This window comes from Gobius niger, assembly GCF_951799975.1.
Source record: "Gobius niger genome assembly, chromosome: 9".
NCBI classification, from domain to species: Eukaryota; Metazoa; Chordata; class Actinopteri; order Gobiiformes; family Gobiidae; genus Gobius; species Gobius niger.
In genome coordinates this window covers 31,152,406-31,166,628 of record NC_136860.1, presented here as the reverse complement: position 1 = coordinate 31,166,628, position 14,223 = coordinate 31,152,406, and the positions used below count along the sequence as shown (strand labels likewise).

The window sequence follows — 14,223 nt, the reverse complement described above, 5'->3', positions numbered from 1 at the left end:
TAAAACCTACAATAAACTTTTAATATCGGACTAAAATCTTGTATATTTGATCTATGTCTAAATCTGAGTGTAAACCGGAGTTACTAACTTATCAGCTAAACCCTTATGAGATCTACAATCTACAACTATATCTTCTTCTTCCGAGAGCCCCCAGACTTGTAGCACGGAGGAGGCGTCACAAGAGGAGCTACAGGAAGCAAAAAAAGGGATAAACAAGCTGTGCAGGAGTAGGAGGAAGGAGGAGGTGAAGCTGACCAGTGCAGGACACCACACTCTGAGACGGGGACAAGCCCAGGAGGCGGTGCACTGTTTCAGATGATCAGAGGAGACAGAGGGCAGCTCCAGTTTCTCCGTCCTCAAAGGTCATGCGGGTCAGGTTGACGAACAGTGGAAAAGGGGCAAAGAGGTACTCCGGTTTCCCCTACCACTTCAAACCATGTACAATCAGTGAGTCCTCCAGCCAGGTGATACTGACCTTCAGCCAGGCACTGATGTCGCCCGCTGCTACTCACGGGTCGCCCCGGCGGCATCGAGGGACGGGTCAAATGCAGAGGACAAATTTCCACACGGGACAATAAAGTATATAAAAAGAGTGGTGCGCACTGAATGGGTGCTGCTGCCGGATGCTCTCTCATCGAATGCAATTTCTCCATCTGTGAGATCAATAAAGTATCATCTATCTATCTATCTATCTACATTTTGAATTAAGTTTTAGTCAAATTTAGATAAATCAGCAGAAACACAGGGGAGAAACAAACAAAACTACGGGACAGACAAAGCCCCCTTAACCTCTAACCTCTGCAATGGTCTGGTCCACATAAAGCCGCCTCCAGCTCTCTCAGGCCTGCCCCTCGCCACAGCTCAGCTCTTAAAGGGACAGAGAAAAACATCAGATCCAGTCTTGTGTACATGAACTTAAGAGTTGTTACGTGACAAACACTGGGTGAATTTTCATGTGAAAAAGCGAGATACAACTAAGATTCCATTTCATCTATAAATCTAAGTTATAAGTACTATGCCCACAGTGCTTCCAGAGGCACAAGACAACTTTATGACTTTATTAATATACAACACATATTTATCATTTGATTTATTGTTTTCTGCTCAATGGGGAAAAAGTTATTGCTTGTTTGCAAAACATATGATGACGTCACAATCTACAATAAATATCATATAGCCTAATAAATAAATCGTATTCTATGTTTTTGTATTGGAGATTTACATCCATCCATTTTCTTCCACTTGTCCGTTGCCGGGTCGTAAATCACATTGCACCAGCCCCTCCTGCAGGTGGGTCCACAGCAGGACGGCCTCACAGTTAAACGGGCCTGTTGGTCTCTCATAAGGGGCTTCTGAACCGCTTTTTGTCTGACCCGTCACTTAGGACCTGTTTTCCAGGGAGACCCTACCAGGGGCACGAAGCCCCAACAACAGAGCTCCCAGGATCATTCAGGTGCTCAAACCCCTCCACCACGTTAAGGTGGCGGTTCCAGGAGGGATATATATCCAGAAGTGACTAATGTACATGGCACAAAATAAAGATCAGATTTCAACCATTTATGCATTTTTTTATTATATAAATGTCAGGCTGCAGTTGAATTGAAACAGTCCATAAAAATTTAGATTTCAAAAGATCACGTGCATATATGAACACGTTTGCATTAATTTCAGGATGCATGTGTAAAAAATGCTGAAACACTTTTCTGTTCTTCAACTTTTTTATTCAAAGAGAGATCAAACAAAATGGTGATTGCAATAACTTAGACTTAAATTGTTCATATAAAATATATATACACAATGCAGAAAGCATCTATTATTGTTATTTTATGATCGATAAAGAATAAACGTTTATTGCTCGATTACAGATTTTAACACAGCAAGAAATGAACACATAATAAAGACTTTCCTTAATGTCATGAGGACAATTTTATTTTATTAAGGTATATAATCTCTCAGGGTTTTGGCTTTATTATAGAGCCCAGATTTTCACATGTGGCTTTGACCATTGCATAGACCTTTTATCATTTAAGCAATAGTATAGAAGGTTATCCAGGATCATTCAGGATTTCACAGAATATTACAAGAACTACCTGAGGTTACCTTTACAGCTCCAGATAACTTATCTACTTCTTGAAGCAATTTTGTCACTGCAGCAAGATACACAACAGCATTTTTAACGTCGTCTGTGGTCTGTAGGTTTTGCCAAATCCAACCTGCTCCATTCTTTGACCCCTGCATCACCCACTCACAGACCTGTGCCCACGGGACATACGCATATAACAGACATCCCACTGCGGGTACACCCAGTATGGCAGCGATCTGGAATCCAAGTGGAGCTTCTCTGAACCTGCTCCACAGAGATCTGTTCTGCAGCAGGTCGTTGGTGAAGCATGAACCGCCGTTTGCAGCCACAGCCCGGTCGATGGTGTTGAGCAGATCTTGGACTTGGTTTTGGTTGTTTCGGTAAATCTCCCCCTGGTTTCTCCAGTATCGATTATCGACCACATGGCAGCGGTTTCCACATTTCTGAAGGAGATCTCTCAAAGCATTGTTCTCACGAGCCCAATCTGAGATCCTCATACCGGGGGGAAGTTGGTCTCCGTGAGTGAACACCACAGTTGTGTATTTTAAGGCTTCAGGTGAAAAGTATTGCAGGATTAAATCAACCACAGCCTGTTCTAGTGCCGTGTACTTCTCCACCTTCAGGACCAGGAGGAAGGCGTGGGGTCCCGGGGCGCACTCTTCTAGGCAACGCATGATTTCTGACGTGGAGCTGTTTGGGTCGGTGTCAAAAAGCCCTTGGGTGTCGATGAGAGTCAGGACCCTCCCATGGACTGTTCTAGTGACAGACTGACAGACACTGGTCCCGGAGTTTGAGGTGTGGTTCACTGTAAACACACGATCATCACTGAAGATAGTGTTGGCCAGGCTGCTTTTTCCTGACCCAGTTTTCCCCAAGAGGACTATACGTCTTGTTCCTGAAAATAATTAAGCATTATAGATTTATGAACATAATAATCTAACACATTCAATCTATGGAGGTAAAGATTAGAATATCTTGGATTCTCCTGGAACTTCACCTCAAATCAAGATTTTTTAATTATGGAGCGGAAAGACATTTATGATAATAATTTACAACATTTCAATGAGCCTAATTTAAAGGCTAAATTATGCATTTTTTATACCAATAGGCCAACATTTTAATTCAAGATTGATATAGATGTGGCTCATGGTTAAGAAGTTCATAATGTACTGTTCCGGCTAAACAACGTGGCATTTATCCTGTAAAAGAGTTCATCCCTAAAACCAAGACCAGATCTAAAAACGTCATACTTTCATATTGTTTTCTTTTCCCTTTCATTTGATCGATTTATAATAAGTTTGTGCACAATGTAACAGGCTCCTAAACCGCGCCGCTCTCGTTTTGCAACTCTACTTATATTACATGTGAGCAAATCAATAGTTACAACAACACAACAGACATTAAATAATAAAATGATAAGTTCACGCATACATTTCTCGGTTTGTGGCTTTATTCAAGGCAGACAAAGAAAAGCCATCAGTAAACATAGGTCTACTGAGAACCACAGAACTATTAGCGGGTTGAATATTAAAAACACTCCACGACTTTAACTCACCTGCCATCGTGTCGACGTGGAAAAGGCTTTGAGAACAAGGCGTCGTCCGCACACACAGGTGCAGATGTTTCACTTTCGATTGTACCAGAGCTGTATTTTCCTATACGCAAATTACGCAAGATCAAGGCCGTAGCCAGGATGTAAAAAACAGTGAGGTCCGGATAATTCTTTAAACCAGGGGGCTGGGGGTCCACCCAAAGGAATTTTTTAAAGATTCAGATGTAATTTCCTGTATTTTAAGTGATCAAAAACAATTTTGTCTCATCCTTAAGCTGTTTTCAAAAAATGCTTTTTGTTGCACCATTTGGGACCAGGAGCCTGAGTGAATGTGTGAGTGAGTGGATGGTGGTCAGACATGCAGATGGGGCAGACTGGTTGCCTCGCTTCCATCAGTCTGCCCAAGGGCAGCCCCTTACTTTGACATGATGAATATCACAAAATAAAATATCTATTTCATCCATTATTACTGTGAAGCAGGTTTTCCAAACATTTTTACTTGCCTGAGTGAGAGGCAATAAAAATGTCTTATCCTAAATAAATACTAAAATATTAAATGAAAATGTCCGTTTTTAATTGTTTTGAAAACGAGGCTGTGGGTGTGAACGGGTAAAGCTGAGGGTTTTGCTTTGGCTCAATCTGAACATCAGACTCTGGTTTGGACACTGCGCTCTGGCCCCGCCCCCTCTGCGTCGCCCTCACTGTCAAACCACTGGTCGCTACAAAGGTAAATGCGCTGGTTTAAGCTCTCATTAAAGTGAAGATCATTTATACGCAGGACAATCTTTGTATGAGACAGAAACAAAGTGAGCGGCAGAGGAGGAGAGCACTGATGAGAGACAGACGCTTCTCCTTCTCTCGCTCCTCAGATCAGAATGAGGAAAACTCCTGTTAGAAATGAAGTCACCGTCAGTCTGAGGCGCGCGCACTGGCTCCTCTCTCTTTATGACAGAAAGCAAAGAAACTGCATCTGGATCAAACTTTGGCGGGTTCATGCTAAAGGCGCTGCTGTTGTAGTGAGGCTGACGCACAGCCGCGCGCCCGCCTCCGCAGAGTTTTACGCACTCGGGTCCAAAGCAGCTCATGAGGTTCGGTTTTAGAGTGGACACCTTTAGGTTCAGAACAAGCTCATCCACGTCTGAACTAGAGGCTCTCCCGCCTGTACTAGCGCGTGTGAATGTGGTAGTACGCACTTCCGCTGGCAAACCAATCACCGCTAGATCCGATGCTACATTAGGGGCGCACCTCACCTTCAGCCCTAGGGGACGGAGCTGCTGCCTTTGGCCGGCTTCTCGTGCCAAATACGCGATTCAGTTGCACAAGGCGTAAGGCCACGCAACTGAACCACGCTTTCGTCGTATGCGTCTTTGGTAAGTTTCCGTGTGGTTTTTATTCATTAAATCTGGTCGATCTGTCCTAAAACCGTGCTGTTTGTAGCATGTTGGCGTCTTCTTGAGCTCACGCCTCTGCCGTGCGCGGGCTCTACCTGCCGTCCCCGTGGGCTGTGGCGTGGGAGGTTTTTCCTCGCTGTGCGTATGCTGTGCAACGCGGTCGTATTGAGAGAGGACCGGGCGAATCGTGTGCGGAGTGCTTCAATTGACGGTATGTTTTCACAGTGCTTCCAGGAACCAAATGTATGCGTGCTTCTCCTTCTAAAACAAGTCATATTTTCATAGGATCCTGTACCTACCTCCCCTTTTTCATATGGTCGTGGTCGTTTCGAACTGCTGGTCGCTTGGTAAGCGCCCACCCGGCGCACAAGTTAAAGCTGCGTACGAACTGAACTCAATTGACCAGGGCGCTAGGGCTCCCGCACCTGAGTGCGCTCCCCGCTGGTCTCACGAACTACTCCTCCACAAACAAAGTAACAAGGCTATCACCATCTGCGTGGCCTTAATACGCAACGGCTGCTGTAATACTTCGTTCCTATCCTGGTTTCCAAGCGGCGCAGAGGATCATGGGAACGGAAAACCATCTATACCATAATGTAAACATAGGCAATACACATTACGCAATGAATCCTGATCTTTCGACAGTTTCACTCAAATAAATAATAGTCTCAGCAAGTCATTGAGAGGCATTGGCCTCAAGTCCAAGTTAAGTCTCGAGTCACAAACAGCAAGTCCCGAGTCAAGTCTTTTTGCAGCTTTGGTCAAGTAAGTCTCAAGTCCCTAAAATTGCGACTCGAGTCTGACTCGAGTCAAGTCATGTGACTCGAGTCTCCCACCTCTGACTCACGGGCTAATTCTCAGTAGTAAGATAGAAACAACCGTCAGGTGTAGGTTTCAGTTTTAAATCAGCGGTTCCCAAACTTTGGGTCAGGGACCAGAGGTGAGAGAATGGGACCATTTGCCATATAACATTTAGAAAAGTGGGGGAAATAGACTAGTAGTAGTCCAAAATCCCAGTCTCACGGTGGCTTAGTGGTTAGTGATGCTCACACAGGGAGCAGGACCTGAATTGAGGTCATTATGTTCCCCTACTGCCCTGCACTAATGCACAGTGAAACTGTTTTTGACCCTAAATGGATTCGCTCATCATCATTATGATAGTACAGAAACTCTGAGCTGCCAGTGTGAGTGAAACATTTTTGACTGCACTTTCTCGTTCGAATGTAATACCAAGTCGTTATGACTTATCGCCAAATTGTTCTAACGTGTTGCCAATGTCGTTTTAACGTGTTGCCAATGTCGTTCTAACGTGTTGCCAAAGTCGTGTGAACGACTTTTTAAGCCCAACGCAGACGCTTGACGGTGCGGCAAAAGAGCCGCTTCCTGTGATCCAGACGCGGTGCCGCGGGGTAAACACATAGGCCTACGTTTTTGACCTGCTGCAGAGGCACACACGGGTCTCGGCTGTGACAAACAGGGAGACCGCCGTACACTTTGTTTAATGGGATGATGGAAGCTGTAGCGGCCAAAATGCCCTGTGCAGTGTCCGCTGTGGCTGTAGTGTTTTAAGGCGTCTCGGACGCGCGTCTTCCAACAAAGTCCATGAAAAATACTGTGTTCCAAAAGAGGTTTTATTGGCATTACCTTTAGCCATCCACAAATACACAGCTTCACAGACAATAAACTCATAGACACGGTTGAAAAACTGTATACCTCTACACTGCAACACCTGCGTGCCCTTCCCTTCCCCCTTATATAGGGCAAGTAATCAATCACATATGATACACACAGCGCCACACAGTGGCAGGAGGCTAAAGGACAGATCAAAGCATATATGGCTCCAACAGAAGCAGCGGAGACAGAACCATCATCAGAGCTCAGGTGGAGCATGTAAAACTCGCCAGCCCCCTGTTAACCTGCAAAAGAGAGCCACGATTTCTCTCTCTCTCTCTCTCTCTCTCTCTCTCTCTCTCTCTCTCTCTCTCGCGCAACACAGACATACGTGTTTTATTTTATTAATGATAAATGTATAAATCACGCGTTTAAAGCACCACATAGTTTGAGGAAAAAGCCTCTGAACTGAAGTGCCCTGACGCGCCGCCTGTGTCGAAATGGATGCGCGTCAGATGATGTGCCGCTGCGCTCTGCTGTGCGTTGGGCTTTTGGCAACTCGTTAGAACGACATTGGCAACTCGTTAGAACGACATTGGCAACTCGTTAGAACGACTTGGTATTACGTTTGAACGAGTTGTCATCTACGTCGGAACAAGTTGGCAATACATTGGAACGACTCGGTATTACATTCGAACGAGAAAGCGCAGTCAAAAATGTTTCAATCACACTGGCAGCAGTGAGTTGCCGTATGATAGTACGCACATTGACAGTAGATCGATTGCACTGTCAATCGTTTGCATTCACTTTATTTTGTACAATTCTTACTTACCTGCCATCCTGTCGACGAAGCAAAGGCTTTGAGAACAAGGCGTCCTCCGCGCTCTGCAGGTGCAGATGTTTCACTTTCCATTTTACACACTTTGTGGATCATTGACTGGACTTTAAGTTGCTCAGCGTTAAACAGTTTCTCACTGCAGTGGCTCCTTCACTGTGTTTCATTTGCAATCTCTTTCCTAATTCTTTTTAAAACTGCTTTTGTTGCCATCCTATTTTCTACACTTGCTTTTGCACATTTTGCACACACTTTTACAAAATATCTGACCTTGGCCTAAGTCGCCTTAAACCTAAAATACTGGATCAAAGCAGGTGTAAAATAAACTTCAGTTGTTGGACTAAACTTGTATATCTTGTATATTTGGTCTATGTCTAAATCTGAGTGTAAACCAGAGTTACATTTTGAATTTAGTTTTAGTCTTAGTCTTTGGACGAGAATGTCATTTAGTTTTAGGCAAGAGCAGAGAAGAGTAGTAGGCACTGAGTTCCATTTACTCAAGGACTTGAGTAACTTCAAGTAACTGTACTTTTTGGAGTAGTATCACGCAGTACTTTTTACTTCTACTCGAGTGATATTATAATGAAGTATCTGTACTCTTGTAAAAAAAAAAAGTTACTTGTGAGCCTAGAGTAAATCTTGGAGCATCGTCAACATTAAAAGTAGATGCTTGTGTTTCTCTTTATTCTTCAGAATAGTAATAATTTCCTTTTATTTATTTTGTGGTATTTTCATCTGAAACATTAGGATTTTCAGCATAAGTTCATGTTTTGTTTCTCATGTCACTACAGTCTTTCACATATTTCACTCTTCTTTCTCTCTAAAGTTGAAGTTAGTCCCTTCCTTTCATTTTGAATTTAATCGATAAAAAGATCTGGACACTTTCTCCATAGTTTTAGTCTCATTAACTGCTTTTAATTTCGTTTTAGTCTAATTTTAGTCGACAACAATGCTACTGTGACTTAAGTTATGACAAAAAATAATAGTTGAAATGAATTATCGAAATAATTCTGGGAAACTCCAGTTTCTCCTACAACTAAAACATGTACAATAGCTCAGGATGTATGGTGTTTGAGTGAATGATGGTCAGAGGGACCGAAGGCGCAGATGTGAGCATTCGCGCTTCTGTCAGTCTGCCCCAGGGGTAACCATGGCAACATAGTTTACCACCCTAGTGACACTCGGGTGAATTTTCATATGAAAAGCGATATGCAAATAAGCTTCCTATAAATCTAAGTTATAAGTACAATGTCCACAGTGCTTCCAGAGGCACAAGACAACTATGACTTTAATAATATACAACACATATTTATCACTATAAACAGTTGATTGTCGTGCGTCTGTAAAGGGACATTCGGTGTGAGGACCTTGTGTTAAAGTGAGACTTGTTGCTCTATAGCTCTATTAAGCTCTGCATATATGAACAAGTTTGCATTAATTTCAAGATGAATGTGTAAAAAATGCTGAAATGCTTTTCTATTTTTTGACTTTTTTATTCAAAGAGAGATCAAACAAAATGGTGATTGCGACAACTCTCTTAAACTGAAATTGTTCATATAAAACACAATACAGCAAATCATCTTTTTTTCTCTTTTTCTTAAAGTTCATGTCCTCCTTCACAACATACAGTAAATCTCAAAACCAAACAGCAAACAAGATCATTCAGGCCCCATTTACGACACAACACAAAGGGACACACACGAGTCCCTATGTTTTAACAAGACAATTGTTTTGTGAGTGCATGTCCATGATTTAAACAAAACAACGCAGAAAGCATCCATTTATTGTTGTTTTTTGATCAATAAAGAATAAACGTTATTGCTTGATTATAGATTTTAACACAGCAAGAAATTAACACATAATAAAGACTTTCCTTAATGTCATGAGGACAATAGTATTTTTTTAAGGTATATAATCTCTCAGGGTTTTGGCTTTATTATAGAGCCCAGATTTTCACATGTGGCTTTGACCATTGCATAGACCTTTTATCATTTAAGCAATGGTATAGAAAGTTATCCAGGATCATCTGATTTCACAGAATAGTACAAGAACTACCTGAGGTTACCTTTACAGCCCCAGATAACTTATCTACTTCTTGAAGTAATTTTGTCACTGCAGCAAGATACACAACAGCATTTTTAACGTCGTCTGTGGTCTGTAGGTTTTGCCAAATCCAACCTGCTCCATTCTTTACCCCCAGCATCACCCACTCACAGACCTGTGCCCACGGGACAGGCGCATAAAACAGACCTTTCACTGCAGCCACACCCAGGATGGCAGCGATCTGGAATCCAGTTGGAGCCTCTTTGAACCTGCTCCACAGAGATCTGTTCTGCAGCAGGTCAGTGGTGAAGCATGAGCCGCCGTTTGCAGCCACTGCCAGGTCGATGGTGTAGAGCAGATCTTGGACTTGGTTTTGGTTGTTCCGGTAAATCTCCCGCTGTTTTCTCCAGAAACCACCCCCCTGGTTTCTCCAGTATCGATTATCGACCACATGGCAGCGGTTTCCACATTTCTGGAGGAGATCTCTCAAAGCATTGTTCCGTGGAGCCCAATCTTCGATCTTCACACCGGGGGGAAGGTCGTCTCCATGAGTGAACACCACAGTTGTGTATTTTAAAGCTTCAGGTGAAAAGTATTGCAGGATTAAATCAACCACAGCCTTTTCTTGTGCCGTGTACTTCTCCACCTTCAGGACCAGGAGGAAGGCGTGGAGTCCCGGGGCGCACTCTTCCAGGCAACGCATGATTTCTGACGTGGAGCTGTTTGGGTCGGTGTCAAAAAATCCTGGGGTGTCGATGAGTTTCAGGTTCCTCCCATGGACTGTTCGAGTTTCAGACTTACAGACACTGGTCCCGGAGTTTGGGGAGTCGTCCACTGCAAAGATGTCACTGTCTCTGAAGATAGTGTTGGCCAGGCTGCTTTTTCCTGACCCAGTTTTCCCCAGGAGGACAACACGCCTTGTGTCTGCAAAAAAATGAACAATATAGATTAACTAGAAATGGCTGCGCCATTGCGATTGACTGCGGAATTGCAGGAAGCGAATGCAGAAATTGCATAAACTGTTCAAATTGCATAAATTGCTTAATTTGCATAATCTAATTTGCATAAACTGGTAAAATCATAAAATGTCATGTTGCATAAACTGCATAAAGTGGTAAAATGCATGAATGGGTTAATTTGCATAAATTATGTAAATTGCATAAACTCTTTAAAATTCATAAATCCTAAATGGCATAAACTCTTAAGTTGCATAAACGGTTTAAAATGCATAAAGTGGTTAATTTGCATAAATTGTTAATATTGCATAAACTTTTAAATTCCATAAACTGGTCAAACTGTTGAAAGTGCTTGATTGGCAGAAGCTGCACAAATGGCTGAAAGGCCTGGAGTCTCCCCATTGGCTGGATTCCCACATACACACCAATGCAAAAATGTCAAACTCTCGTATAATAAAATTGGAAAACTGCAGAAGGACATTTTTTTCTCAAAACCCACAAGTTGCAGAAACGGAACATGCATAAAGTGCAGAAATTGCATAAAATGCAGAAAAAAGTGCAGAAAAGCATGGATTTACGGCAGCCCCATTATAAGTCAATGGGAAAAATCTCCGACATTTTGGCCGATTGCGGAAAAAACGTAAGTTGCAGAAGTCCCAAAAGTAATAGCACCCTTCTCCTCAACATGCGGAACATTTTGATGCATAACTTGCATAAATTGCACAAAGCATGAAGGTGCTGAAAGCTCTAGAAAATCGGGAAAAAGATGGAAGAGGAATAATAATAAAGAACATGAAAACCAATAATGCAGTCAATCAATAAACAAAATAATCTAACACACACCCTGGACTTGTAACTTTGCAGTTCATTTTCCAGCTAAGTATTATAAGATCGGTATACCAACTACCACATATCGGCCAGCGTTTTTGAATCAAGATTGATATAAAAATAGTACGTATTTTAATCCCAATTTCACTGGTCACAGTCTGCAGAAAACAACATGTGACTGTGGTTGAGAAGTTCCATAATTTACCCTTCATGTGATTGTTATTAGCCTGTATGTGCACAAACTAAATCTGAAACAACGAGGCAAAAGCGTTCACCCCGAAAACCAGGAATTTAACCAGACCAGATCTAAAGACATCACTGGCTTTTTACTGGTAAGTGACGAGAGTTTCCAAAGGTTTAAAAGTGTACCTAAAAAGTGCAGAGCCAACGCTACAGTAAACAAACCAGGCTCACTTTATTACTTTCAATTCAGCATTTCTTAGCAATAATAAGCAATATTTTGAACCACTAGTTCAGTTACAAACTTCGAGCAGTTTAAAGCTTAGCCTGGCTTTCAGAGCTAGACTTTCATGTTGTTGTTGTTGTTTCCTCCTGATTAATTTATGAATATGATCCAAGTTTTGCGCACAGTATAAGATGTAACCAAACCACGCCCTGTTAGCGCGCGCTCCCTCTCTCTCTCTCTCTCTCTCTCTCTCTCTCTCTCTCTCTCTCTCTTTTCGCAGCTCGAGGCTACGACATGTGCGCAGATCAGTAACAACAACAACAACAACAACATGACGGACAAAGTTGACGCTTTACATTTTCCGTGCATTTGTCGGTTTGTGGCTTTGTCCAACGCGGGTTTTCTCTGACAGCAGAATCGCTCCACGACTTTTACTTACTTGCCATCGTGAAAAAGGGAGTTGTTGAGAACAAGCACTCCGCAGGCGCAGAAGTTTCACATCGATTTTACGCGCGCCGGATGGCAGCGCAGTTCCGTAAACAAGCAGCAGTGGTTCCTTCACTGTGTGTCAAAACAGTACAGTCATTTTTATTTTTATTTTTTCCACAATTTAATCTGTTGTCTCATTTCTGTTTCTTTTGAGTAGACTGCTTTTACACACAAAATATCTGGCCTTATATTTAAAGGCACAATGCGTAACATTTTGGACTATACAGTTGCCATCAACACATCCATGGCCGTCTCTACACAGAAACTGCTATTATGGCAGTGGATAAGCAGAGACTGGATCTGGATGAGGACCAAACCTATTCAATTCTCTGATTCTGCTGCCTTTAGTCACATTTCCACGGAGACGAGCTGGAGACGCACCCACTCCCAGTAAAGCTACAGTCATGTCTTAGGCGAGCTGAGCCGCTCATGTAACGAGGAAATGTTATTTATTGAATTTCATCAAAAATGTATCCGATTATTAAAATCATAATCAGATTTAACCCCCTTTTTATTTGGAGTGTATTTTGCCTGGCAGAGGTGGTTTCCATGGCTACGCCCTTTGCTCCTCCCCCTTGACTGCTGTGTGATGCGACAGCGGTATGTAACTGGTTTGGCTCTGTGATTTTATGATCATTTTGGAAATTTTACTCAACTTTATATCAGTTAAATTTGTTTTATCTGTAACATAACCCTGCTAAATCTATGTTTTAAGTGATTATTTTAATTTTGGAGGATATACAGTGGGGGGAAAAAAAGTATTTGGCCAAAATCCAATAGAATGTCTGTGTGAAACTGACCAAATACATTTTTTCCCCACTGTATATTGTCATTTGGTCAAGTTTAGCTTGTCAGGGGAGTAACTGCCATAGCTCCATACAGTTAATACTTTGTAAATAATTCTCTTGTATCTGGTGTGGTGTGTTTAGGGGCAGAAGAGGGAATCAGATCACCTGTAATCACCTGTCCTGGTTATGTGTGATTCCAGGTATGTAATTAATGGGGAGTGTAATATTAGTAATTTTCAGTTATATCAGTTTCATTGTTGTTTGTGTTGGAATTTTGTGTAAGTACTTAAATCACTATACGATCATGCCGCCCCTTTGACTGCTGTGTGATGTGACAACGGGGCAGAAGAGTGAATCAGATCACCTGTAATCACCTGTCCTGGTTATGTGTGATTCCAGAGATTCATATAAAGCCACAAAACCTGTTCGAGTGGTCTCATCATTGCAGCCTGGGTCAAACTTCGAGGGGTTACACTCACAGCAAAGGAACATGTTTGTTTGTACAATACGGTATGGAAGACCCGTGAAGCTGCAGCAGGTAGAAGCCGTGGACGGAAGAGGCGGAGGCGGGGTGGAGGCGGGTCGCAGCACAACTGGGAAACGAACCATGATTGCTGGGGCTTAAAAGCGGGACCGAAGGCGATGATTGGCTGCTACGGAGGTGCGGCTCTTACACTGGTGGGCTGAGGTGGAGGTGTGGCCTCTCGGAAGCGATCATTGACTGGAGGTATGTGATGCTGAAATTAGTCCACCAGGTTGAATTGACGCCTAGGCTTCATTAGTTGCCTGTTTTTAGAAGAAAAGGGACACACTTATGTATAATGTTGGTAAATCCTTTATACCTATCTCATTCTAGTGCTCTCTTTATTGTAATAATGAACCTAGGCTATTTATTTGTACTAATTTCATTTTCATTTTTAAGAAAAATAATGTGTTAGAAAACCACCCCCCTGGTTTCTCCAGTATCGATTATCGACCACATGGCAGCGGTTTCCACATTTCTGAAGGAGATCTCTCAAAGCATTATTCTCACGAGCCCAATCTTCGATCCTCACACCAGGGGGAAGGTTGTCTCCGTGAGTGAACACCACAGTTGTGTATTTTAAGGCTTCAGGTGAAAAGTACTGCAGGATTAAATCAACCACAGCCTGTTCTAGTGCTGTTTACTTCTCCACCTTCAGGACCAGGAGGAAGGCGTGAGGTCCCGGGGTGCACCCCTTCAGGCAACGCATGATTTCTGA

General features: G+C 42.6%; 1 protein-coding gene across 2 annotated transcripts in view; it reads right to left on the bottom strand.

Moving 5' to 3' along the window:
- Positions 1–7,523, bottom strand: part of LOC306967468 (GTPase IMAP family member 9-like) — a 34,940-nt gene extending 27,417 nt beyond the window's left edge. Inside the window, exon 1 of one of the 2 annotated variants that reach the window (XR_013793194.1) lies at positions 7,470–7,523. Coding sequence is in view for 1 of the 2 variants with exons in the window: in XM_079562520.1 (XP_079418646.1) it covers positions 7,470–7,476 (7 nt within the window). In the remaining variant the exon portion in view is untranslated. The remainder of the gene's footprint in view (positions 1–7,469) is intronic. The other variant, XM_079562520.1, reaches the window with a different exon arrangement.
- Positions 7,524–14,223: the final 6,700 nt, after the last annotated feature.